Source organism: Leptonychotes weddellii, chromosome 8 (genome assembly GCF_054177405.1).
Source record: "Leptonychotes weddellii isolate Sample4059 chromosome 8, ASM5417740v2, whole genome shotgun sequence".
Lineage (NCBI taxonomy): Eukaryota > Metazoa > Chordata > Mammalia > Carnivora > Phocidae > Leptonychotes > Leptonychotes weddellii.
In genome coordinates this window covers 37,859,197-37,884,783 of record NC_138376.1, presented here as the reverse complement: position 1 = coordinate 37,884,783, position 25,587 = coordinate 37,859,197, and the positions used below count along the sequence as shown (strand labels likewise).

Genomic DNA, 25,587 nt, shown 5'->3' with positions numbered 1-25,587 from the left:
TGAGGATTAGTATTTGCCTTAAGAAATGAAATTTTTTAGCTTTAACATTGTTTGGAATCGCCATGTTTATTTTTTAATAACTGCTGAAAAATAATATGCTCTATCATTGGTAGTAAAATGTGTACATTAGTTTCTGGTTTGTTAAACTAGAAGTGTGCCCCCTTCATTCACTAATTTTTTCCTAACACGACAACTTTGGGATTGTGAGGAAATGCTAAAAATTCAACATGGCATATTATTCAAGTAGAACACTTGGGAATCATATATTCCAACTTTTTTATTTTAAAAATAAGGAAACAAAAGTCTATTTAAGCCAACCAGCTAATTAGGAGACAAGTCATAAAAAGGTATTTGCTTGTGGCTATCAGTCTAATAGCCTTTGAAATATATTAATAGCTCACATTAATGGCTCAGTTCACTGAAATTAAAATATTTGGAGAAATGAAATCTGGAGATCAAGTGGGTTGCCAAATTTATATTTTGTCAACTGTGTCTATTAAGCTTTAAAAACAACTTTAAATCTTCCATCTACTATTATGATAATTTCATTACAGAAAAAAATTTTAACGCCAACAGCATAAGCCAGACATATTAGGAAAAAGAACGCCCTTTTATACTTAACATAACTTAGTTTTCAGTACATTGTCCCTACTTGTTTCTCATTTTGCTGTTGAATAGTGTAAACTTTATCCCGAAATATTGTAAGTCTGAGTGCACAGATTTAGGAACCATTTTAAGTGGTGTATTCCCTAAGAAACGAAAACATCTCAACATGAGGACACAGAAGGAAGTTTCGAGTTTATTGTTTTAGGATGCTCTCACAATTTCCTGGTAATCTAATTCCAGTTCATGTTCTTCAACAGGGATTATCACCCCATCTTATTGACTTCCTGTGCAGCATCCTTCTTTTTGTCTTCATAACTGTATCTATTTCCTGCAGCCATGGAGTCACTGAAAAGCAGTCTCCATTTTCATAGGGCAGCTGTTTTGTTCACAACCATGTCTTCATTGTTTTGTACACCAGCTGGCACAAAATTGGCTCTCGATCAATGTTCGTTAAATGAATGAGTACGTCATGTTGGAAGGAAGGCACCAGATCCTGTTTCTACATAGTAAATACACATGTGTCATGGTTCCCGATTCATCGTATGTAATCATCATTTCAAACTAAACTTTCCTGTATTTTTCTTGATATCTTTCTTCTTTCAGGTTGTAGGCCCTCTCATGAATATTAGATTTATAGTAATGATGACAATGAAAATAACTAATAGTGCTTGCAACTCATCAAGATGGTTCAGATACATTAAAATGATCACTGGAGAAACCCTGAGAAGTGGGCATTAAGATTACCTGTTTATGGAAATGAGGAAATTGGAGCACAGAGATGTTGAGTGACAATCATCCCTAGTGAAAAGCATCCACAGGATTTGGACCCAGCCACCCTCTCTCAATAGTTTACTTCTCAGCCACTCCTGCAGGCTTTCAGCACCTGGACCTACTTCAGACAACCCTTTAATTTCAGGTTGAAGTCTACCTTTAACTCTTCTTCGCTCAAAACTTCCATTCTTTGGCAGAACTAGGCTCTCTTCTGCATGGTTCATAAAACAGTCTTATTCTGTCACACACATGGTAAGCTTTACAACTTCCCTCATCAACTTGACTGATAACCATATCCTTTATGTCCTGTGTCAGTTCTTGTTCCACGTTAGCAAAATATATCTGTATACAGTTTGAGTCAAAGTCAAAGAATGGATGTTGACATATGTTTTAGGCAGAGATGGTTTTGTTGCTGGGAACCCAAACTAAAGTTTACACAGACTACCTTAAGCACAATTTGGGAATTGATTTGAAGCAGAAAATAATTCCCTTCATAACCCAAGGACAGGAAATATGACTGGGTCTCACAAAGAACTAAAGTTGAGAAATTAAAACACACATGTTTGCGTAATTCCTATATCAACAGTCTCTCTTGAACTTGGCTTCAGGTTGAGTTGGCCAAATTTGGGGGTGTTTATTTCATCTCCCTCTCTACATCCTGTAGAGAGGATGTAGAGGATGCAGGATTTTCTCAGCCTGGCTGTATTCCTACACCCAAGGCTACAACTCCTTATAAGGCAACCCTTTCCCAATGGCTCTCTTTCTCCCTTTCTGGCTTCCTATAACTCCACTTTCCCTCCACCATTCAGTCTAGGTGTGATAAATTTACTTACCATTACTGGTTATTGCATTGTCCATAGTCGTCTCCTCACACCCTATCCACACCTTCAGAAATTCTCTTTATTAAACTCTCTTCAAATTACCCTTCTTGGGAATCCCTTCTGTTTCTTGTTGGCCCCCTGACTGATATAAATTAACTATATCTAAGTCTCTATAGTAATCTTGCAGAAAGATCCTTATGACTTTGGCACTTTGCACTGCTTAGGAAGTTTTTCAGGGGGTTATGTGGGCTTTTTTTTTTTATCTGTCTTTCCTCTGCCATTTAAGTTAAAGGCATAATGTTTAAGAACTTAACTTCGGAGAAAGAAGAGATAGACTTTTATACCTCTAGCTTCCTACTGATATTTTCTTGAAAACTGGAGAGAAATTACAAACCTTTAAGTTGGAGATGGAAAACCTGGATATAGAGTTAGAAAAGGGGTGGGGCTAGGGGCTTATAGCAATTACCTCCAAGATAGCTCCGACAAGCCTTGTCTCCTGTTATCTATGTCCTTGTGCGAGCTCCTTAACTGAATTAGGACTAGTCTCTGAGACCAATGGAATACTAAAGTGTGTGACTTCTGAATCCATCATACAAGTTATTGCTGTTTCTCCCTGTAACTGCCCTGTTGTAAGGACTTCCAAGCATCCCTGTTGAGAGACCAATCAGTAGAACTGCTAAAGGTTCTCACCAACAAACAGAAACATTCTGAAAGTCATATGAATGAGTCAACTTGGAAGCAGTTAAGCCACCAGAGAGATAAAGGCCTGCAGTCTGCAGATAATTGCATCTGACTACAACAATGGGACACCCAAGCTTAAACTGTTTAGTGAGTCTGTTCCCAAATTCCTGATCCCCAGACACTGTGAGGGGTCATATTTATTGTTTTAAGCCACTTACTTTGGGATAACTTCTTACAAGGAGTAAAGAACTAAAACGAAGCTGAATAGAAAAACGTACATTGACTTTCATTCCAGATTACGGAAGTGAGGGGGGGCAGAATATAAGACCCCAAAATGTGCTGTTTTGTCATGTGGTTTTGAGCTGAAGGCAATTAAGACCCAGCAGATTCGGGAAAACATTTTGTCTCTCTTAACCGCCTAAAAGAATTTAGATAGGGAACCTATAGCAGAAAGAAAGCTATTACCATAGATAACTTTTTATATCAAAAAGACTTATTTGCATGGGCAGGGCAAACATCTGTTTACCAAATATTTGCTCTTGTCATCTTCCTGTGAATTTTCTTCCCCTTTGAAACCCCAGACTTCTGCCTCCTTGTCCTTAGCTCCAGATGGCATAGAAAACCTTAATTGCCTATTAGTCTCATATTTTTATGGGGCTCCAGTACATATGAAATTTGTTTTTCTCCTATTAATCTGTCTTATGTCAACTTAATTATTAGACCAATCAAAGAAGCAGAAGGGAGAAGTTTTCCACCCCTACAGAACTTAAAATAAGAGGGGGAACAGTTCAAAGGGCTGTGACATCAAGAAAGTTCCTTAGAATCAAATTAAAAAAAATTAACGAGTCATTCTGTGTGACACATATTTGGATTTCATAGGGTCTAGAGAATTTTGAGTGGGTGAGCCCAAGTTGCCAGGCAAGTCTAGAGTTGTTGAAGCCTTGCACCATAAAAGACTGAAGCATAAGTACAATTTTCCCGAGTGAGGCAAAGGAGCCATTAGCCTTGTAAGATTTCAACCATGGTGGAAGAGAAAAAGAGGAAATCTGGGGCCAGTGGAAAAGGAGAGTGAAGCCTTTGAATTGGAAATGCCCTGTGTGTGTGTGTGTGTGTGTGTGTGTGTGTGTGTGTGTAAAGCAGCATAAATCACACAGGAGATATTATTAGGTCAACTCTTGCCCTCAGGCTGGTACAACATTTTCAAATCATGTTTAATACATAGATCCTGGTTTCTTCCTTCTCTGTGGTTATATGTTTTATGTTTTCAAGTAAATAATTGATTTCTTGAAGTTCTTTTAAAATGCATATATTTTAAGAAACATCATGTGCTTACAAACACCTTAGTCTTTATCTATCTCTGGAGGGTTTTCTGGGATAGTTCCAATTAAAAATATTCCATCATGTTGTTATATCATATGTTAGACCAATGTGTCTTGATTTTTTGTTTTAGAAAAAAAAAGTCACTGCAGATCATTTCTTACTATGCTAAGAAGCTTAAACAGAAAAAGAACAATGTATGAAAATAGGAGAGATGTGAACAGAAGCAGCCAACTGGCATCCATGCTTGGGGATCACATGCAAATTAAGTTATTCTTTGCTTTCCAACACTTCCCAAATTCCTTTAAAGCCATATTTGAAGCTGGTTAGCAACTCTATATGAAGACATCAGTGATATAAATACGGACAGCATTGTGTTGGGTAAAGCAATGCCAGGAATTGACAGGATCAGCAGATAAAACCAAAGCAATTAAGTTTCCATAAACACTTGCCATTGAATCAACACTCTTCTTTATAAATAACAGTGTAGCAAGACATAAATGACAAATTATACATTTCCAATATATAAACCATGCTGGTTTGATGAAGCAGCAGAATTGTTTTCCAGCTTTCTTTTTACAATGTGGGAGGAAAAAAAAGTTGCTCAGTCATTTGTGAGCTTTACTTCAAAGTCATGTGAAATTTTCTGTCTGCAAAATGTTAAAGGATTTTTGATGAGCTCTGGCATGCTTCCAGCTTAATACCATCTCCCATTAACAGCAACAGAAATATTCTTATGGCCACAGTGAGCAATTTTTGAATGATGTTTAGTCCTCCTTTTCTGCAGACTATTTTCCAAGTAGTCATTATGAACTCTTTGGCGAGACCAGAAAATTCTGTCTCAAGAGCCTCCAATCTCTTTTATTTTTTATTTCATAACTCCCACTTCAACACATAACACAAAATAACTCATGACTACCCACTTTTTACCTTATTTTGTTCTCTGTAGATATTCAGCTGGCCTTTCTCAGGAAAGATCTGAGGAAAACATTTTTATTAAATAATAATGTCTTCTTTCTTCTAGAGAACAAGGGCAAAATCCACAATGGGGAGAAAAGAGAAAAAAGAAAAAGATACCAGTCAGTCATGTAGATAGAGACTTCCGTATAAATGGCCACACACTCATAAATACAGACATTTCCCAAGTTTTCAGAATAATAAATCAAAAACATCTGATTATACCTAGTTTCAGAGTGGTTTTTCTACAATCGTAGATGATTTCTGCCTGTGCCATCCTTCTTTGCTGTTAAAGTCCTATTTATTTATTGTCATCTAGCTCAAATATCTGAAGCATTTCATATTTTACTATTTAGTATGTAGTATAATATGACTTATTATATCCAGACTTTTCAGTTAGTTGTTTCCACATAAATTCTGGGCAAACTTCTAATAGAATGCTCCCATATTGCTGGTGGTTTTCCTATTGAACAAGAAGTTCCTGAAGAAAACAGGTTATCTTTTCATCCGCAGAATCTCAAAGTGCCTGGCATTTATAATGCAGTTGCCATAAACACACTGAATGTACCATATGCAGGGGCTAGAGTGCAAACTTCGTAAGATTCGGTTATTCTATGTGCCCTCAGTATTTACAAGAAGGCGTGATTCCTAGTAATACCTCAATAAATATGTATTGAATGATTGCATGCGTGCATGTAATAAGGCTGATAAATTGCCTCCCTTACTGGGCCATGGGGCCACTTTCCTTTTCAGTGTTCTTGTTATCTGATTGTAACTCTACTGAATCATGCAGCTGATCTTTGCAACTTGTTCAGCATGTGGAAATTTAAGACTGGTGAGGTCCACTGATGACGTTGTCCGGATCCTAAACTAGAAATGCATCCACAATCATGACTTGCAATCTTTTCACAGTCTTTAGATTTGTTCTGATTATTATGCACTCATGCCCTTTGCCTGCTGTAAATTCCTGGATCTCTTGTAAGCATTTTCTCTGAACTGACTTCCTCACAGAGCAAATCTTCCCTGCAGAGTATTGTTTGAAGGCAAGAGCACACCACAGAGCCAAATATCTGGTTCTCATTCAGGACACTGAATTTTACAAACTGTGTGAACTTGGGTAAGTTATATAATGTTTTATGTGTCAGTTTACTTATTTGAAAAGTGAAGTTAATGATAAATGAGTACCTAATGCTATTGTCACAATGTTAAATAAGAGATTATATACGGTCTTACCTTAACACCATCCATTATAATCTAAAAGTAAATGCTTGTTATTTCCGTGCTTTTGATAAGGGAATTAATAAACTTAGACATACATTCAAATGTAAGGTCATATTAATAATTTAGATCATTCTCATAAACTTCTTGTAGTAGGGTGAAGAAAAACTATTTTTCATGTAGGTCCGATTACCATGTGGTTACATAGATTCTAAAGTACCAAGATAGGTATCTTCTATTTCAGAAATTATATGACACTGCTACCAAAATAACCAGCCAGTCATACTCAAGCAGGCAGTGGCCCTCTCTCTCTCTTCTAATTGAAAGCAGGCTAGTTTCAGATTTTACTTTGGGGAGTCACCAGGCATTTCCTGGGTTGTCATAAATCAGGTAAGTGTATACATGAATCTGTATGTGTATTCCATTATATTACTTTGGTCCATATCTGTACTTGGGCCTCTAGTACTTTGTCTTAATTACTACAGCATTATAGTAAATCTTAATATCTGATAGTATAAATCCTCCTGTTCGTCTTCAATATTTTCATCAGTGTTGAATCAAGCTTTTAGAAGAAAATAGCTTCATGACTAAGGACTTCGGGATGATGAAAATTTCTTAAATAGGATCTCTCTTTTTCTCACATGCGTGTGCACGTGCACACACACACATGCACACACACGAACCATAAAGAAGAAAAAATAAACTGGACAGATTTAAATTGAGAACTTTTGTTTAACAAAAGATACAATTAAGAGTTCAAAAAATAAGCCACAGACTAAAAGAAGATATTTGCAACACATACATTTGGCAAATACTTCATATCAAGAACATATAGAGAATTCTTACAAATCAATCATAATAATAATAAAAAAGACAGTCAACCTAATTATAACAGCAGGCAAAAGATTTGACAGAGACTTCACAAAAGATAATATAAAAATGATATCAAAGTTGCTGATAAACATAAAAATGTGTTCACAGTGAATATTGTTCTCAATGGGGAAAAACTGAGAGCTTTTCCCCTAAGGTCAGGAACACAACAGGGATGCCCACTCTCACCACTGTTGTTCAACATAGTACTAGAAGTCCTAGCCTCAGCAATCAGACAACAAAAAGAAATAAAAAGCATTCAAATTGGCAAAGAAGTCAACTCTTACACTTCCCAGATGACAGGACACTTTATGTGGAAAACCCAAATACTCCACCCCAAAATTGCTAGAAGTCTTATAGCAATTCAGCAAAGTGGGAGGATATAAAACCAATGCACACAAATCAGTTACATTGGGGCGCCTGGGTGGCTCAGTTGGTTAAGCAACTGCCTTCAGCTCAGGTCGTGATCGTGGAGTCCCAGGTTCGAATCCCACATTGGGCTCCCCACTCAGCGGGAGTCTGCTTCTCCCTCTGACCCTCCCCCTCTCATGCTCTCTCTCTCTCAAATAAATAAATAAAATCTTAAAAAAAAAAGAAATCAGTTGCATTTCTATACACTAACAATGAGACTGAAGAAAGAGAAATTAAGGAATCGATCCCATTTACAAGTGCACCAAAACCCATAAGGCACCTAGGAATAAATCTAACCAAAGAGGTAAAGATCTGTACTCTAAAACTACAGAACACTTATGAAAGAAATTGAGGAAGACACAAAGAGATGGAAAAACATTCCATGCTCATGGATTGGAAGACTAAATATTGTGAAAATGTCTATGCTACCCAGAGCAATCTACACATTCAGTGCAGTCCTTATCAAAATGCCATCGACATTTTTTACAGAGCAGGAACAAATAATCCTAAAATTTGTGTGGAGCAAGAAAAGACATTGAATAGCCAGAATAATGTTGAAAAAGAAAAGCAAAGCTGGTGGCATCACAATTCCAGACTTCCAGCTCTATTACAAAGCTGTCATCATCAAGACAGTATGGTACTGGCACAAAAACAGACACCTAGATCAATGGACCAGAATAGAGAGCCCAGAAATGGACCCTCAACTCTATGGTCAACTAATCTTCAACAAAGCAGGAAAGAATATCCAATGGAAAAAAGATAGTCACTTCAATAAATGGTGCTGGGAAAATTGGACAGCCACATGCAGAAGAAAGAAACTGGACCATTCTCTTACACCATACACACAGATAAATTCAAAATGGATGAAAGACCTCAATGTGAGACAGGAATCCATCAAAATCCTAGAATAGAACACAGACAGCAACCTCTTTGACCTCAGCCTCAGTAACTTCTTGCTAGACATGTCTCCAAAGGCAACAAAAGCAAAAATGAACTATTGTGACTTCATCAAGATAAAAAGCTTCTGCACAGCAAAGGAAAAAGTCAACAAAACTAAAAGGCAACCTATGGAATGGGAAAAGATATTTGCAAATGACATATCAATAAAGGGCTAGTATCCAAGATCTATAAAGAACTTATCAAATTCAACACCCCAAAAACAAATAATTCAGTCAAGAAATTGACAGAAGTCATGAACAGACATTTCTCCAAAGAAGATATACAAATGGCCAACAGACACATGAAAAAAATGCTCATCACTTGTCATCAGGGAAATACAAATCAAAACTACAACGAGATACCACCTCATACCAGTCAGAATGGCTAAAATTAACATGCTAGGAAACAACAAATGTTGGCGAGGATGTGGAGAAAGGGGAACTCTCTTACACTATTGTTGGGAATGCAAGCTGGTACAGCCACTCTGGAAAACAGTATAGAGGTTCCTCAAGATGTTAAAAATAGAGCTACCCTACAACTCAGCAACTGCATTATTAGGTATTTACCCCAAAGACACAGATGTAGTGAAATATATACATACACAATGGAATATTACTTAGCCATCAGAAATGATGAATACTTACTGTTTACATGGACATAGATGGAACTGGAGGATATTACGCTAAGTGAAATAAATCAATCGGAGAAAGACAATTATCATATGGTTTCATTCATATGTGGAATATAAGAAATAGTGCAGAGGACTATAGGGAAGGGAGGGAAAACTGGATGGGAAGAAATCAGAGAGAGAGACAAACCATGAGAGACTCTTAACTATGGGAAACAAACTGAGGGTTGCTGAAGGGGAGGTGGGTGGGTGGATGGGGTATTTGGGTGATGGGCATTAAGGAGGGCACTGGATGGGATGCGCAGTGGGTATTATATGCAACTGATGAATTGTTGAACACTACATCTGAAACTAATGCTGTACTATGTGTTGGGTAGTTTAATTTCAATAATAAAAAAAAGTATTGCAAGGTGCAGGGGTGGGGGGCACCTGGGTGGCTCCCCCCAGCTCAGGGGGGATCATTTGGCTCAGGTCTTGATCTCAGGGTTCTGGGATCAAGCCCTGCATCAGGCTTTCTGCTCAGTGGCAAGTCTGCTTCTCCCTCTCCCTCTGTGATCCCTCTCACTTTCTCTCTCTCAAATAAATAAATAAAAATCTTTTAAAAATAAATAAATAAATAAACAAAACAAAAACTGTGTTCAATATCATTAGTAATTAGACAAATACAAATTAAAAACTCTGATAAAATACCATTACAAAACCATAATGGATAATTTTTAAAAAAAGGTTAAAATACTGAGTATGGATGAGGATATAAAGTAGATGGAAGTATAAAAGTATAAATTTCTAGAACTCCTTTGGAAAAATATTTGACAGTACCTACTAAAAGGAAAACACATGTATACCATACAACCCAATAATTTCACTATTGGGTATCTATCAAAAAAAAAAGTGAATAATAATATGCACCAAAAGACCCATGGACAAAATATTTGTATAAGTTTTTCTCATAAATAGATCTAAACTGAAAATAAATGAAATGTTCATCAATAATAGAATAGGTAAACACATTATATTGTCTACATACAGTAGAATACTGCATAGCTGTTAACAAAAATAAACTTTCCATGCAACATGAATGAATCTCATAGGCATAATATTAAGGGGAAGAGGTTAAACACCATAAATACAAATTCTACCCATATGAAATTTCAAAGGGATAAAATTAACCCCCAGTTATGGAAATCAGAATGGTTTTTACTCTTGGGACTTACTGATTGAACGGAGGAATGAAGCATCCTCTTGGTTGTTCTGGTTGTGATTGCACATGTATATACATATTCATAAATTTATCAATTTGTATACTTAAAATTTATGGACTTTAGTAAATATAATTTTTACTTTAGTAATTTTTTTTTAAATTGACAAATTCACAGAGGCAAAGAAGTAAAAAAGACTGATGATACATTCCTTATAGAATTTATTCTTATGACTTTTTTGGTTCAGGCAAAGAAGGGACTTCATGTAAATGCTTTCTGGGAAGGTCTTGGTCTAACCAGTTAATATGTGAGAATGTCTTCCCAAGGGCATGCTAGAAGGCAATAATCAATCCTCAGTCTTCTCCTTCATTCTTGATCTTTCCTCCTGCTAAATATTAACTTGTAAATATCCGTGTTCTGCTCATATATTAAGAGGAAATACAATCGAAAAACAGAAATGTAAGGAAAATAAATTTAAGTAATCAGTGCATCAAGTTTCTGGTATTATTATCTGAATATATTTTAAGAGTTTTGGCTTAGAATTGCCTATTGCATGTGAAATTATTGTGATAAATAAGTACTGATACTGAAGTCAGTGAGGTGATATTTCTACTGCTCCCATAATACCTCTGTTCAGAAAAGCTGCCCTTCCCTGAGTATATGCATCTATAATTCCTTGGTTAAAATGACCTATTTGGTTTCTAGGTTTGCAGTCCCCCAAGCAATGGAGAATCATTCAGACCATTCTGGAGGTTTAGCTCTGGTCCAGGCCCTGGGACCAATTCTGTTCTAATTCTCTAGTGAAGATGCCTCAGTCTGGGTCCCCAGAACCTCTCACCCTGGACCACTTATTTTTCCACCCCTACAACCTCTACTCTACCTCTGAGTCACGCTCTCCAATGCTAACCTCTATGTCTGCACCTTTGTGTAGGATTACTTCTGCAGGATTCCCTGTTTGCCCAAATCTCAGCCTATTGCCTGTTATTTTCATCCCTTCAACATGACCCTCAAACTCTATCTCTGAGGACTAGCCCAGACCCCAAAGTCTGTACTTCATAATAATTCTTGGCCAACAGAGATACCTTCATAATAACCTGGATTCAATCCTCATTCAAAAATGCTTAACATACTACTGTTGCCCAAGTGTTAACCTTTACTTTCATGTTTTGATTCAGTTGCTCCAAGTGTATACTTGACTCTTAAATAAACAAAGGTATCCTCCTATTTTCCTTATAGCCTCTGTTCTCTGAGGAGTTTTTGGTTGAGTGTGCACATTTTACCTGTTCATAAACCTCAACCCTCAAGAGCTGAGGGTTCTATTTTAGCACTTACCCTCCAGCTTAGTTGTCCTTAACTTTGAGTTTGTCCTTAGTTTGCCCTTAACTCTGCTAAGTAAAATAAGTCAATAAATAAATGGAAGATATTTAACACAGAGCCACCAAGGAACTTCAGCTAGTTATTAATAAATTATATGCTACTGAAAAAAAAAATCAAAGTTCTTTGGAGGAGCCAAAAATGCTAAGGTAACTATAATCCCCATTGACAGTAATTGTCCTGTAATCATTCTCAAGAGTTGCAATAGTTACTTAGTGATTATTTTCAATTCTTGCATAGAATACAAATCCTAGCATTAAATCATCACTACACAGGATTGTATCAAATTTGTTATGCATCTTATGTCATAAAATAATTATTTTTTACCCGTTTATGGCAGAAGAAAGATATTATATTTGTATGTAAAATTTCCAGAGTGTATTTATATATTTACAATAATATGGGCAGTACTGTATGTTTTCAAAGGACTTCTACCAGAATTAATTAGATTCCATTTATAAAATATAATATGCTTTTAAACTTGGATTATGAAGCCCATTAAGCAGATTACAGCATTTTGAGAAAAAAAATTAAACACTAAAGATCTGATTGTGTTATATATTCCTGATATGCCATTTGTATCTCCAACATATTGGACTTCATTCTAAACAAAAGGAAGTTGACTTTCAGAGAACTTGTGTATTTGCTAGCATCATAGATAATAGGACAACCTAGGGTAAAACAGTAGTGTTTTAACTCCAGGATCAGTATGAGTTTTATTATATTGCACTATAATGAATTAACAGATTATGTGCATGTACATGTGAGTGTGTGTGTGTCTGAATTAACCAATTATTTCAACTGTACAAAAACTAATTCATTTATTAAATATTTATTAAACACTATTATATATCAGGTACACTTAGAAATAAAATTACATTTATGTCATCTTAAGAAAAAGTCTAAAGATTTCAACTGATTTCAATTTTGAAGCACAAATCCTATGGTTATTCATGAAAAAAGTCCTAAAAATGGCTTGGTGTTTGTGTTAAAATATGCATAAGTAATAATAATGATGAAGTACACTATAATAATTGAAATTAAATGCCTACAAATCAGAATGTTTCTCCATCCCAGAGAGATGAAGTGAGTCAGTGGCTGGCCAAACTCAAGTACCAATTCAGCCTTTACCCTGAAACATTTGCTCTGGCTAGCAGTCTTTTGGGCAGGTTTTTAGCTACTGTGAAGGCCCATCCAAAATACTTGAGTTGTATTGCAATCAGCTGTTTTTTCCTAGCTGCCAAGACTGTTGAGGAGGATGAGAGAATTCCAGTACTGATGGTGTTGGCAAGAGACAGTTTCTGTGGTTGTTCTTCATCAGAAATTCTGAGGATGGAGAGGATTATTCTGGATAAGTTGAGTTGGGATCTTCACACAGCTACACCATTGGATTTTCTTCACATTTTCCATGCCATTGCAGTGTCAAGTAGGCCTCAGTTACTTTTCAGTTTGCCCAAACTGAGCCCCTCTCAACATTTGGCAGTCCTTACCAAGCAACTTCACTGTATGGTCTGCAACCAACTTCTACAATTCACAGGATCCATGCTTGCTCTGGCCATGGTTAGTTTGGAAATGGAGAAACTTATTCCTGAGTGGCTTCCTCTTACAACTGAACTGCTTCAGAAAGCACAGATGGAGCGCTCCCGGCTGATCCACTGTCAGGAGCTTGTGGTGCATCACCTTTCTTCTCTGCAGTCTTCCCTGCCTCTAAATTCCCTTTATGTCTACTGTCCCCTCAAGCACACCCTGGTGACCTGTGACAAAGGAGTGTTCAGATTACATCCCTCCTCTGTTGCAGGCCCAGATTTAGATTTCTCCAAGGACAACAGCAAACTGGAAGTGCCAGGCAGAGGTGCAGCAGTCTTCTGCCATCAGCCGCCAGCTGCCCGTGGGTGCGAGCATACCTCTGCTAATGGCGAAGTGGGGGAGATGGAAGTGGATGACTTCCATGATGGACTCAGATGGCTCTATAATGAAGATAATGCTTCGGAAAATGTGGGTTCTGTATGTGGCACTGATTTATCAAGGCAAGAGGGCATGCTTCCCCTTGTCCACCTTTGCAGCCAGTTTCTGTCATGTAGCTTCCAGTGTTACCTTCAAGTGCAAACTAAGGTACACTACTCTGGGAATGGGAACATGGGGAAACCAGGAAAGGCTATATACAGGTGCATACCTTAGCAGGCCAATTTGAAGTGAGCCAGAAAAAAAGCCCGTTTACTTGTGTGGCAAATTATAATCGACATTATTTAAGCATTTAAAGACCAAAAAAAGTGTGAAATTCAAAAGATCCAAACTTTTTTTAAAGTAAAAAAAAATTTTGTAGTGGTTGTCAGTTCCACCCTTTTCTCTGCTAAAATGTAATGGAGATTGACCCATCTCAAAGATTCATATTCAGTGTTTTTTTTTAAAGTTCCAAAATTCATAGCTGGCACACACTCTGTCTCCAGCATCCTGATTTAATTTTCCTTGCTTCTTTATTGAATACTTAATGAACTTTATGCATGTGGATCTATAGCCTGACTTCCACTGATTAGGAAACCCTCAAAATCATTTTTTAGCAATTTAGTGAATAAATTATTTCAGTGTGACAGCCATGTTTAATCCAGGGTTCAGATTAATCCAAAAAGGGTACTTCAGAATTGCCCCATATGAATGAGAGGTGGTAATAGAAAAAGGACTGGCATGACCACATTGATTTTGTGTTTGTCTCATTTCAGTTCTTGGAGGCTGGAAACAAAATTACTGTTTTCATTTTTGTTTATCTTAAACTGGAACTTAAAAGTGGCATGTAATTAGGACACTCTGAGATTTGTTGAAAGCATTTTTGACTTTTGTATAAAAGAATTTGTGTTAGGTATATCCAGGTGCTCACCAAAGAAACATGTAACAACTAAGGTTTTGGTTTTTTTGTTTTGTTTTTGGTAACTGATCAGTTTTCACTCATTTATAATCAGTAGGAGAGACCGTCTAGATGTTGGGGCAGCTCTATGATTGGGGTCTGTAACGTGTAATAACTGAATTCAGTACCCTAAATTTATGTTAAGCTATTAGTATTTTCTTGATGAAAGTTATTTACCCTACCTGTATTTCTCTTAATGACTTATGGATCCTGAGCTCCCTGTGCAGTCTGAAGAAGGTATTGCAGTCAGAACCATGTACTGATGATAAAAGCCTCTGGTAGCAATAAAAGTTGTCCTCAAAAAAAAAAAAAAAAAAGAAATTCTGGGAAAAATAGGATAAAATATTTTATATAAATTATTTGTTTAGGTGTAAATTTAAGTACTAAATTTGGATATAAGGAAAAAAATACTTGAAAGACAAAATCTAAATTTTTAGTGCCAGTTGTTTGATTCATGTGAAATAGGTAACTCTTTCTATTTCTTAAACCTTTTATAACAGATTGTTTGAGGCATAATTAAGGTACATGTTAGTGTATACTCAGGAAAGCATTGTAACCATTAAGGCAATGAACATACACACCATCACCCCATATTTCCGGTCAGAAAGTGCAACAACAGAAGTTATAGACAGCTTCATAATGGGGAAGAACTTGAATAACAACACTTCAGTGTGAATGGTATAAATACTAATGTGTGTATGATAAATATATATATCAATCTACTATATTGCAGAAGCTCTTTTTTATTTTATTTTTTTCTTCAGTTAACTCAGATGGAAAATATCTGTTTTACTGGATTTTTTGAGGATTAAGTAAAAGAACGGAATTCATATTTCATCATCTATGGTGCTATAGTACTATAAATCTGAAGGTTTGGGGGTATGTGACATTTTGGAAGGAGAAAGAAAGGAAGGGAAAGAAAGAATTGAAAAAAAAGAGTGATAAAGAAGAGATTGTTTGCATGTTCATGTTTCCTGAAAGAATTGATTTCCAGAATTCCCCTCTTTGGCAGTGGGCAGGAGAAGCTTGAGAGCAACGGCAAATCTCATTACGTGTATTATTCAGCACTAGTCATTTAACCAGTTCTTTGAAATTTTTCTTTAAAATAAGAACTAAACTGTTGGCTTTTAATGCTTTCCACTCAGCAGGGATGAATTCAGAAATAAGCGTGGCAGATTGTTAAAAGAAGGTGCTAACCAAATTTAATAACCTATACTTAATAAATTGAATACCCTAGAGTCAGCAACCTTATCAAACAGAAATAAAGAAGAGGGTATATTAGCTCTGATTTGCCTGACTCACAATGACAACCATTCTTAGCAGAGTGATCATATATACAGAATGTATATAAGTCATGTATATAAATTACTAGGGCTATGATCACATGTCTTCTCTATAGGCAATAGAGAACTCAGATATAATCTTGTGTTTTTATATAAGTTTTCTGTTGCTACTGTAACAAATTACTATAAACTTAGTGTCTTAAAACAACACAAATTTATTGTCTTATAGTTCTGGAGGTCAAAAGTCCAAATGGGTCTCACTGAGTGGGCTAAAATCAAGATTCAACAAGGAGGCACCATAGGAGAATCCATTTCCTTGCTTTTTCCTACTTCCAGAGATTGCCCACATTCTTTGGCTCATGTTCCCTTCTCTGTCTTCAAAGTCAGCAATGATAGGTCCAGTTTTTCTCATGATCCTTCACTGACATTGGTTCCCTTTTCCACATTTAAGTACCCTTATGAACTTGCATGGATGATCCAGGATAATCTCCCTTTATTTTTTTCCTTTTTTAAAGATGTATTTATTTTAGAGAGAGAGTGTGTGTGTGTGCGTGTGCATGGGAGTCAGGGGAGGGAGAGAGAGAATCTTAAGCAGACTCCCCACTGAGCATGCAGCCCAAAGTAGTGCTCTATCTCAGGACCCTGAGATCATGACCTAAGCCGAAATCAAGAGTTGGACACTTAACCAACTGAGCCACCCAGGTGCCCCAATCTCCCTACTTTGAAGCCAGCTGATTAGCAATTTGAATTCCATCTGCTACCTTAATTCTCTTTTGTCATTAATGTAACATATTCAAAGGTTCTGGTGATTAAGACATGAAATCTATCTTTCTTCCAATTACAGTTCTGTTTTCCTTTGTTGGTTCCACTGACTAACATATTCAACTTAGTTTTGATCCTGCGGGTCTCTTTTTGCAGAAAATGTAAATATATATGCAAAAGAGGTTTGAAAACAGGGTTATAATAAAACAGGGTTATAATAATCCCAGGAGTTGATAATAATCTAAATTTATGTTTTCTTTTCAGGGATGACAATGAAATACTTCCTGTATCTGGCTGCCGCTGTTGGTTTCCTGCCTATTTTGATTATAAGAGTATGTGAGGATTGTATGTTTCATAAACACTTTCCAGAAAAGGATAAGAGCTACCCCTGTAGAACTCATTTTGTTACAGACACTGTTGTGAGGACTCTATGCCAGTTACTCACCTTGGTCTCACCATAGGCTCTAGTAGGCGAGTGCTATTCTTAATTTCACATTGCAGAGAAAAGAACCAAAGCATAGGGAGGTGAAGTCATGTGGCCAATGTCAGATAACTGGGAAGTGGCAGACCCTGGAAGTAAACCTAACCAGTTTGGCTCCATGGGCTTATGCCAATTTCATTATAGTTCCTCAGGATAATTCAAAAAGCTGAGAATGTAGAGCAGGAATTACTAAGCTCCAAACACAAATTCATTGCATAAAATTTAAACATGAATCCTAGTTAAAGGAAATAATAAACTGTTACTATTTGTCCAATAAAAATAAGCAATATGGTATATTCTCTTTTTAGATTCCAGGTAGAAAGCAAATGGACTAATGACTAGGCTTGAATCTTATTTTAAACTCCCCTTCAATGTTACAGTTTACTGAGCTACTAGGCATCTAATTGGACAGAAATCACTTTTTACTGACATATAGAATTTTCCATGAGAATCTAGTAGATGTTACACAAAAAGATCTTTGAAGGAAAAGTACAGGGAGTTGCGATCAGGTAATAACAGGATTTGATCTTGTCTGAGGTAATTAGAGACTTCTCTGGTAAGGAGGACATGATAGATCTGAGATCTGAAGGATAAACTGGAATCACTTGGTAGAACAAGCTGACAGAGTATACTAATGAAGAGACAGGCTTGGGCAAATATTCTAAGGCAGAATAAAAACAGGCTCATTGCAATGATTAAAAGAAAATCATTGAGACCAAAGAAGAGAAAAGTAAGGGAGCATATCTTAAATAGAGGGTGAGAGGTCAGCAGGGCCTTCACAGGCCTTGTAAAAAATATAGTTTTTATTTCTAAGAAATTGTTGAAAGACTTTTAACAGGAAAGGGACTCCATTGTGTCAGTGTTTTGAAATGTTTACTCTGGTGGATGACTGGAGAATGGATTGTGAAAGACTGGATGGGGAGTGGGAGGGGAGAAATAGAGGCAAAAGGATGTTTTTGAAGGCTGGGAGGTCAGTAGGAGGCCAGGCTATAGCCATAGTCAGTCCAGGTGAAGAAAGAGAAGTCTGAGAGTTCAGAGAAAAATGAAGAGAATGTGTTGTCCCTTACACGGAAAGACTATTTCTGCACTGAGAGTTTAGTCAGGGGAGTTAGCGGCCAATAAATCAAGTAGAATGAAGACACTAAAAAAATATTGAATTTACAAATTAAGCTTGTTAGTGACCTTAATAGGAGTTGTTTCAAAGTAAAGTATCTCAGCTTCAGAATTACTTACATTTTGTTATGGAATAATTCTTTGTCAAGAGGGTCTGTCCTGAGCTTTTTTAGGATGTTTAACAAAAATCACTGGCCTCTATCAACAAGATGGCAGAGCATGCCCTCCAACTCAGTCATGACAACCAGAAATTTTTCTAGACATTGTTTAATGCCTGGGGAAGGAAGGGGGGACTTAAGGAGGGAGTATATCATTCCTGTTATAGAACCCTTGTTTTAGTGGAATAAATGGGGGAAAGGTGAATGAAGACTATATTGCTTAAAGGGTGGGAAATTATAGACATCCAGTACTGGCAACATTTTCAGGAATTTTGATAGGGAAGGAAAGTATGAAGTACAATGATTGAATGGGGAACTGAAATAAATGAAAAGTTTTGTTTGTTTAAGTTACAAGCAACATGATTATGAATAAATATCAGTGGGAAGGACAAAAGAATTGGTTGAAGATACAATGGAAAAATAATGAGTAATGTGAGATTTGGGGAAATGTGGAAGAGAATGGAATAAATAACACTGGGGAGAAATAGCTTTTGAAAGAATGACCTGTTTTTAATTTTTTGAGGAACCTCATACTATTTTCCATTATAGATTTACCATTTTACGTTCCCACCAACAGTATATCAGGGTTCCTTTTTCTCTACATCCTTGCAACACTTGAAATATTGTTTTTAATAATAGCCATCCTAACAGGTATGAAGTGATATATCATTGTGGTTTTGATTTTCATTTCCCTGATGATTAATGAGGTTAAGCACCTTTTCATATACCTGTTGGTCATTTATATGTCTTTTTTTGAAAAATGACTGTTTAGGTTCTTTGTGTATTTTTTAATCAGCTTATTTGTTTTGTTTTGTTTTTGCTCATAGGTTATACTAGTTCCTTCTATATTTTGGATATTAATTGCTTATCAGATATATAGCTTAAAATGTTTTTCCATTCATTAAGTTGCCTTTTCATCTTTTTGATTATTTCCTTTGTTGTGCAGAAATTTTTTAGTTTGATACAATCCTACCTGCTTATTTTTTCTTTTATCATCTGTGCTTGCCAAGACCAATGTCAAGGAACTTTTTACTTATGTTTTCTTCTAGGAGTTTTATGATTTTAGGTCTCATATTTAAGTCTTAAATCCATTTCAAGTTGATTTTAATGTATGGTGTGATGTAAGGGTCTAATTTCATTCTTTTGCATGTGGACATCCAGTTTTAAATCTAGGGTAAATCCAGGGTAAATCTTAGGTTAAATGCTTTTACAAGATACACAAAATAATAACAATAGTAACAGTAAAGGGGGCAGGAGGAAACTTTGAGAGGTGATTGCTATGTTTGTGTTCTTTTGTTTGTTTGTCTTGATGGTGGAGATGGTTTCACAAGTGTATACTTACCAAACTCATTGAATTGTATACATTAAACATGTATAGATTTTACATGTCAATTATACCTCAATAAATGGTTTAAGAAAACCAGGAAAGTATGATCTGTTCAGTAGTACCACAAGAGATAAGGAGGAAAAAATGAGAACAAATAGAGGCAGATTGGTAGACTGACCAAGAGAAGCTGAAATAGCTGCCTCTTTACTGAGGAAAGTAGGACATACCAGATTCTATTGAGAGAGGTCAATGTGATTGGGGTAGAGTGCACAAGTTCTGCAATAACATTATGAAGAAAGACAAGGTGAATTAACTAGGTAAATTAGTAGAATTGATGACCAAATTAAAGCACTATTTGAGATTAGAAATCAGAATTTTGGATGATACCAATATCTGGCATTTTGTAGAGTATTTTTCTGCTAATGTTCATCTGACTCTGTGCGGGCAGGGAAATTTTTGGTCCCACCCAAAGTGGGGGGGTTCCTAAATGACAATGGGTGGGAAAGGATTCAATATTTTAGCAAGAAAGTTGTTGAAATAAGAGAACATGAATAGAAAAGAAAGAAAAGACAAGAGAGGGAAAATAGAGAAAATGAAGAATGAGCTAAAAGACTAGATTATGTTGAAAATAGTCAGAGTGATTGACCTTAGCAATCTGGAAGAGTAGGAAATCCTGATCAGGCAGGGAAAAGTTTGACCAGATGATTTGGCATTTGGAGTGATTATGAGATATAGACTGTGACCATCATCGTGGAGACTAAAGAGACTTGGAGGAGAGATCTAAAAGAGGAAGAATTCAAGGGCCTGAGATATCAGATGTTTGGAACCATCCATGTGAATGCTGAAGTCCTTTGAGTTGACTGCAGAAGTTAGGGTGGACAGGATGAATTTGTTTCAGAAGGCCCTTGAGAGCTTGTTTGGAGGCCCAGTTTCAGGGCACCTGGATGGCTCAATCAGTTAAACATCTGCTTTAGGCTCAGGTCATGATCTCAGGGTCCTGGGATCAAGCCCCTCATGGGGGTCCCTGTTCAGCAGAGAGTCTGCTTATCCTTCTTCCTCTGCCTCTCCCTGCTCCAGCTCGTGCTCTCTCTATCTCCCCTAAATAAATAAATAAATAAATAAATAAATAAATAAATAAATCTTAAAAAAAAACAAAACAAAACCCAGAAGGCCCAAATTAAATGAATGAGAGGAATTGATAGGAAAACATTATCAGAAAATAAATGTTCAGAAATGAGATGGTAGAGCAGTATGTCTTGAGTTTCACTGGAGCAGAGTTCAGAGGAGCAAGGAAAATTAATTTGGCTATGATAAAGGAATTCTGGTGGCTCCCCACCTCTCCTCTAGCCTAGACAAGAGCTACCTGAAGTATGGAGGAAAATAGCACCACATGAGTGGGCTTTTGAAGAAATGATGTCCACAGGGGACAGTCTCTGGAGGGGTCTTCTGGATTCCGTATCTAGGCCTTTGCCCCATTCCTATTTTATGTTGATATAAAATAAATGAAATAACTACTAAATTTGAGCAAGGTATGGTGTTGTATCCTATCCATTCAGAAATTGCTAATAGTCCTTTGGTACTTGAGGAATAAAGAGATACTACTCAAATTATATTACATATGTTTTGCCACTTTTTAAACAAAAGGAATGAAGTGCATGTGATAGATAATACACACACAGAAGAAGCTGCTCTTTATAGCAATTAATGCTAACCTAAAATATTAAAGCTGTTTAGTTTCTTCTTAGTTGCAAGATAAATTAAAAGAAAAGTCATTAATTCTGGATTGTAGCTGATTTTAATTATATGTTATACTTACATATATGTATAAAAATGCTAATGTTTTTTCATAGGCATAAGACGAAAAGGTAGAATCTGAGTTGAAGACACTGGAGGCTTTGTATTCAATAATTAATATCTTAGATTAGACACATCCTTTAGACAGCATTCAAGTGCAAGTGGTTTATTTAAGAAGCAAAGAGAACACTTGCAGGAAGTAGGGTGGGATAGGAGCCAAGGAAGAGAAGTCAGTCAATAAAGGTGTGATATCAAGATATCTTCCACTATGGTTTATATTGCCTGATAAAAAGTACTTTAACATGGCCCAAAGTACCATAAATTTGAAAAAACCCAATCACAGGATATCCAGGGCATTATGCTATACACTTGTAAAATGTCAGATGACATTCAGAAACCCACAAGACTAGCACTGGAGAAATGGAAACTAATCTATTGAGCAATTGTTAATTTTAAAATGCTGTAGATCATTATCTATTCAATATAAACTACAAATTCATATTGCTATAGGTCTGCAAGTAATATACATGATGAATTACACATAAAAGAATTAAGACTAATTAATAATTTTCTGATCACAGGCAAAACCAGCTCCAGTTCCATATGTTCCATATAATACACTCCTCACTGAATTGGCAACTGTCCAAGAAGAAATCGTTACTGTACATAACACCCTCAGGAGAGGAGTAGTTCCATCAGCCAGAAACATGCTGAAGATGGTAAGATTAATTAAACAGCAACAACGACGATGTTAATAATAGTAACAGTGTTTACTGAACTTTTATTAAGTTCTCTTCACTTTCAGTATACTAAAAGTTTGGTCTTCCCAAACAAACCTATGACTTAGCAGCAGAAAAATGGAGGCACAGGGGTACCTGGGTTGGCTCAGTCAGTTAAGCATCTGCATTCAGCTTAGTTCATGATCCCAGGTTCCCGGGTTAGAGCCCTGAATTAGGCTCCCTGCTCAGCGGAGTCTGCTTCTCGCTCTCCCTCTGTGTCTGTGTGCTCTCTCTCTCTCTCTCAAATAAATAAATAAATCTTAAAAAAAAAAAAGAGAGAGAGGAAGAAATGGAGGCATGGAGGAGGCAAGGAACTTTCCCAAAATCAGTTATTAAATGACAGAGCAACAATTCCAACTCAGACAGTCTAATTTCATTCATAATGTACCCTAGGACAGTGCTTCTCAATCTTGAACAAACTGCTTGAAAAACTCGGTAAAACACAGATTCCTGGGCCCCACTCTCTGAGATGCTGATTTGGAAAGTCTGGGGTGGAGACCCCTGCAAGCTGCCAGCTGAAGCTGAAGCTGCCGGCCAGTATTGTCAGCATAGCGAGCTTTAAGTTATAGAGGCAATTCATAACTGTCTTCATTGGGCAGCAGCCCAGAGGCTAGGCACTCATCTGGGAATCAAGATGTCCAGATTCTAAGTCAGGTGGTGCTGCCAGATAAGCCAATATTGACAAACCTATTTCCCAGTTCCCTTGCATCCCATAAAAAGAGAATTGTCTTTCTACTATAAACCTGGTGTGTGTGCACACTAGGAGCTATAAAACAAAACAAATTTAGGGCAGTCTCAGATGTACCAGGTGATTAGCTGCGTATGTATTATCTCCCAGAAGTATCACTCAGGTTTTTGTGCAAACTTATCCTGGTCCCTTTAACCTTGGACTGGTCTAGAGTACAAGAATTAGAAATAGCGCTGGCTCTGGAGAATGATTCTAAGGGACAGCTTCCTCATACAAATGACAAAGGGTGGGAAGCAAGTGAATAAAAGCATTATTTTGAAATTTATCTCTTGGTCAGCTTAAAATAGAAAATGTTATTTAAACAGCACAATAAAAATCAGTAGCTGTCATAGGCCTTCTTGCATTGAGTGTTGTGCCTGAAATGTAGATTGTACTTACTATTGACAGGCACTCTTTTAGAACTTTATTACATTAACTCATTTAAATAAACAGTTCTGTGATGCAGATAATACTGTCTTCTCCATTTTACAGATAATGAATCTGCACCTCAGAGAAATTAGTTAAAATCCAAAGTAATAAGTACTGAATAAGTGCAGATTCAAATGCAAATGGCACAGCTCCAGGCAGCTGCTCTTCACTATATACCTCCCTTAGTACAAATAGGGTCCAAACTCACTGGACTCCAACAGGGTCTAAACTAACTTGGTTTCCAAAAGAGCAAACACATTTAGCTAGGAGGTTCTAAAGAAATTTTAGAGTAAATGGAAAATATAGCCTCTGATTCAGAGATTTTATTATTGTGGGTTAAAGGCAAATACAAAGGGAATTTTAGAACGTAATGTAAGAATGAATACATTCAAGTGCTAAAGTGTAAAGGTACGAGAGATCAACAAGACTATAAATTAGGTGACCAGTAAGACTGAATCAGATTTTCAAAGGAATATGAGAGTTGAGCTGTTCCATAAACAATGCATTGGATATGGCTAGAAAGGAACTGATAGAGTTACAGCAGGGCTGAAGGGCCAATCACAGCTGTCAGGCAGAGATTTTCTGAAAAAGTTTCCATGCATAAGGTTAGAAACCGATTAAATGGAACCATGTATTAAAGCCAGAATTCATAGCTTTGGTGTAATAACCATGAATACCCACTTGTGATTTTAATCATGGATCTATCACAAAAAAAAAAAAGGAGCATCTTACCAATATGAATCAGAGGTAATATCCCAGGCAGCTTCCTCAAAGAGGTCTGAACCACAGACTGTATGTAATGAATGTTGTAGGTAGTTTATGTGACAAGATAAGCATACTCAGATGGAGATTAGCACGCAGAATGTTTATTGGAGAACAATCCCCAGATTGACACCTACCTGTGGAGGTAGAGAGAGAAGCAGCAGTGGACATATGGAAAAGTTGGATTATGATGTAGTCACAACAGAGGGCTCAGATAATTCTGGAAGCTGTACAACTAAGACAACCCTTTGGAGCTGTCCTGAGTAGGAGGGAAGTGGCTTGGAATTTACAGTTCCCACATTGACCAGATGTTGGGTATGGATTACCCCAGGGAAGGGATTATGCTCCTGGATGCAGGACAATTTTTAGAAAGGACATACAGTAGAGCTGTCAGTGGACATGACTTTCAGCTTAAGAGGAAATAAGTGCTTCAGTTCAGAAAGTGACCTGGAAGTACATCACAGCATACACAACAAGCAATGAGCCGTAAGTTACCCAGATAAATTCTAGTCCTAATCACTTGGTAACCCGGTCATAGTAGGCATGGTTTTTTTTTACTAAGGTTTTTTTACAATGATGATATTCCCACTGCCAGGAGATCCTATGTCCTAACAGGATGTGTTGTATCATCTCTACGACCTCGGGTAGATGTATCCACTACTAAAATACAACTTTTCTTGCATGAAACAATCAAACCTTACAAAACCATGTTTTGTTTTGTTTTTTTTTAAGGTAGACAACTTTTTTATTATGTTATGTTAATCACCATGCGCTACGTAATTAGTTTTTGAAATTAAATCTTGCCATTTGCAACGACGTGGATGGAACTGGAGGGTATTATGCTGAGTAAAACCATGTTTTTGCTTTGAGCCTAGGTTAATGACTTACTTAATTCATCTCAAGGTTTAGTAAATTCCTTCAACCTGAAGGGCAATTCTGTAAAACTAACACAGATGGAAGCATACACATATAACAGTTAAACTTCTTTGCCACCAAGAAAAATGTTGAAAATCTAAGTCAGGTGTCATCCAAAACTTATTCTAAAGAGTAAGTGAATGATTTATGTCAAAACCTGTAGTAAAAAATGAAGTCTACAACTTTTGTTGGTGATGTGTTGCATTCAGATATTGGGAGTCTTTTAAGTGGATGTACACAGTGTAAGGATTAAAGAGTGTTAGGGAGAACATTTGTCAAATCCCATAATTAGTGATATAGACTTTCTGCCTCCTTTCAACTTACTTGGAGATACACCTGACAAAATGCTTCAACTCAATTGACACA

General features: G+C 36.7%; 1 protein-coding gene and 1 pseudogene across 1 annotated transcript in view; both read left to right on the top strand.

The window, feature by feature from the left end:
- The first annotated feature begins 6,013 nt into the window (after positions 1 to 6,013).
- The window catches only part of CRISP1 (cysteine rich secretory protein 1), a 32,430-nt gene continuing 12,856 nt past the window's right edge, over positions 6,014 to 25,587 (top strand). Inside the window, exons 1-4 of the mRNA XM_081827569.1 lie at positions 6,014 to 6,270; positions 17,001 to 17,068; positions 22,191 to 22,328; positions 25,283 to 25,353. Coding sequence (XP_081683695.1) covers positions 17,003 to 17,068; positions 22,191 to 22,328; positions 25,283 to 25,353 — 275 coding nt within the window. The 5' untranslated portion in view covers positions 6,014 to 6,270; positions 17,001 to 17,002. The remainder of the gene's footprint in view (positions 6,271 to 17,000; positions 17,069 to 22,190; positions 22,329 to 25,282; positions 25,354 to 25,587) is intronic.
- On the top strand, positions 12,812 to 14,743 carry LOC102735450 (cyclin-I pseudogene; annotated as a pseudogene).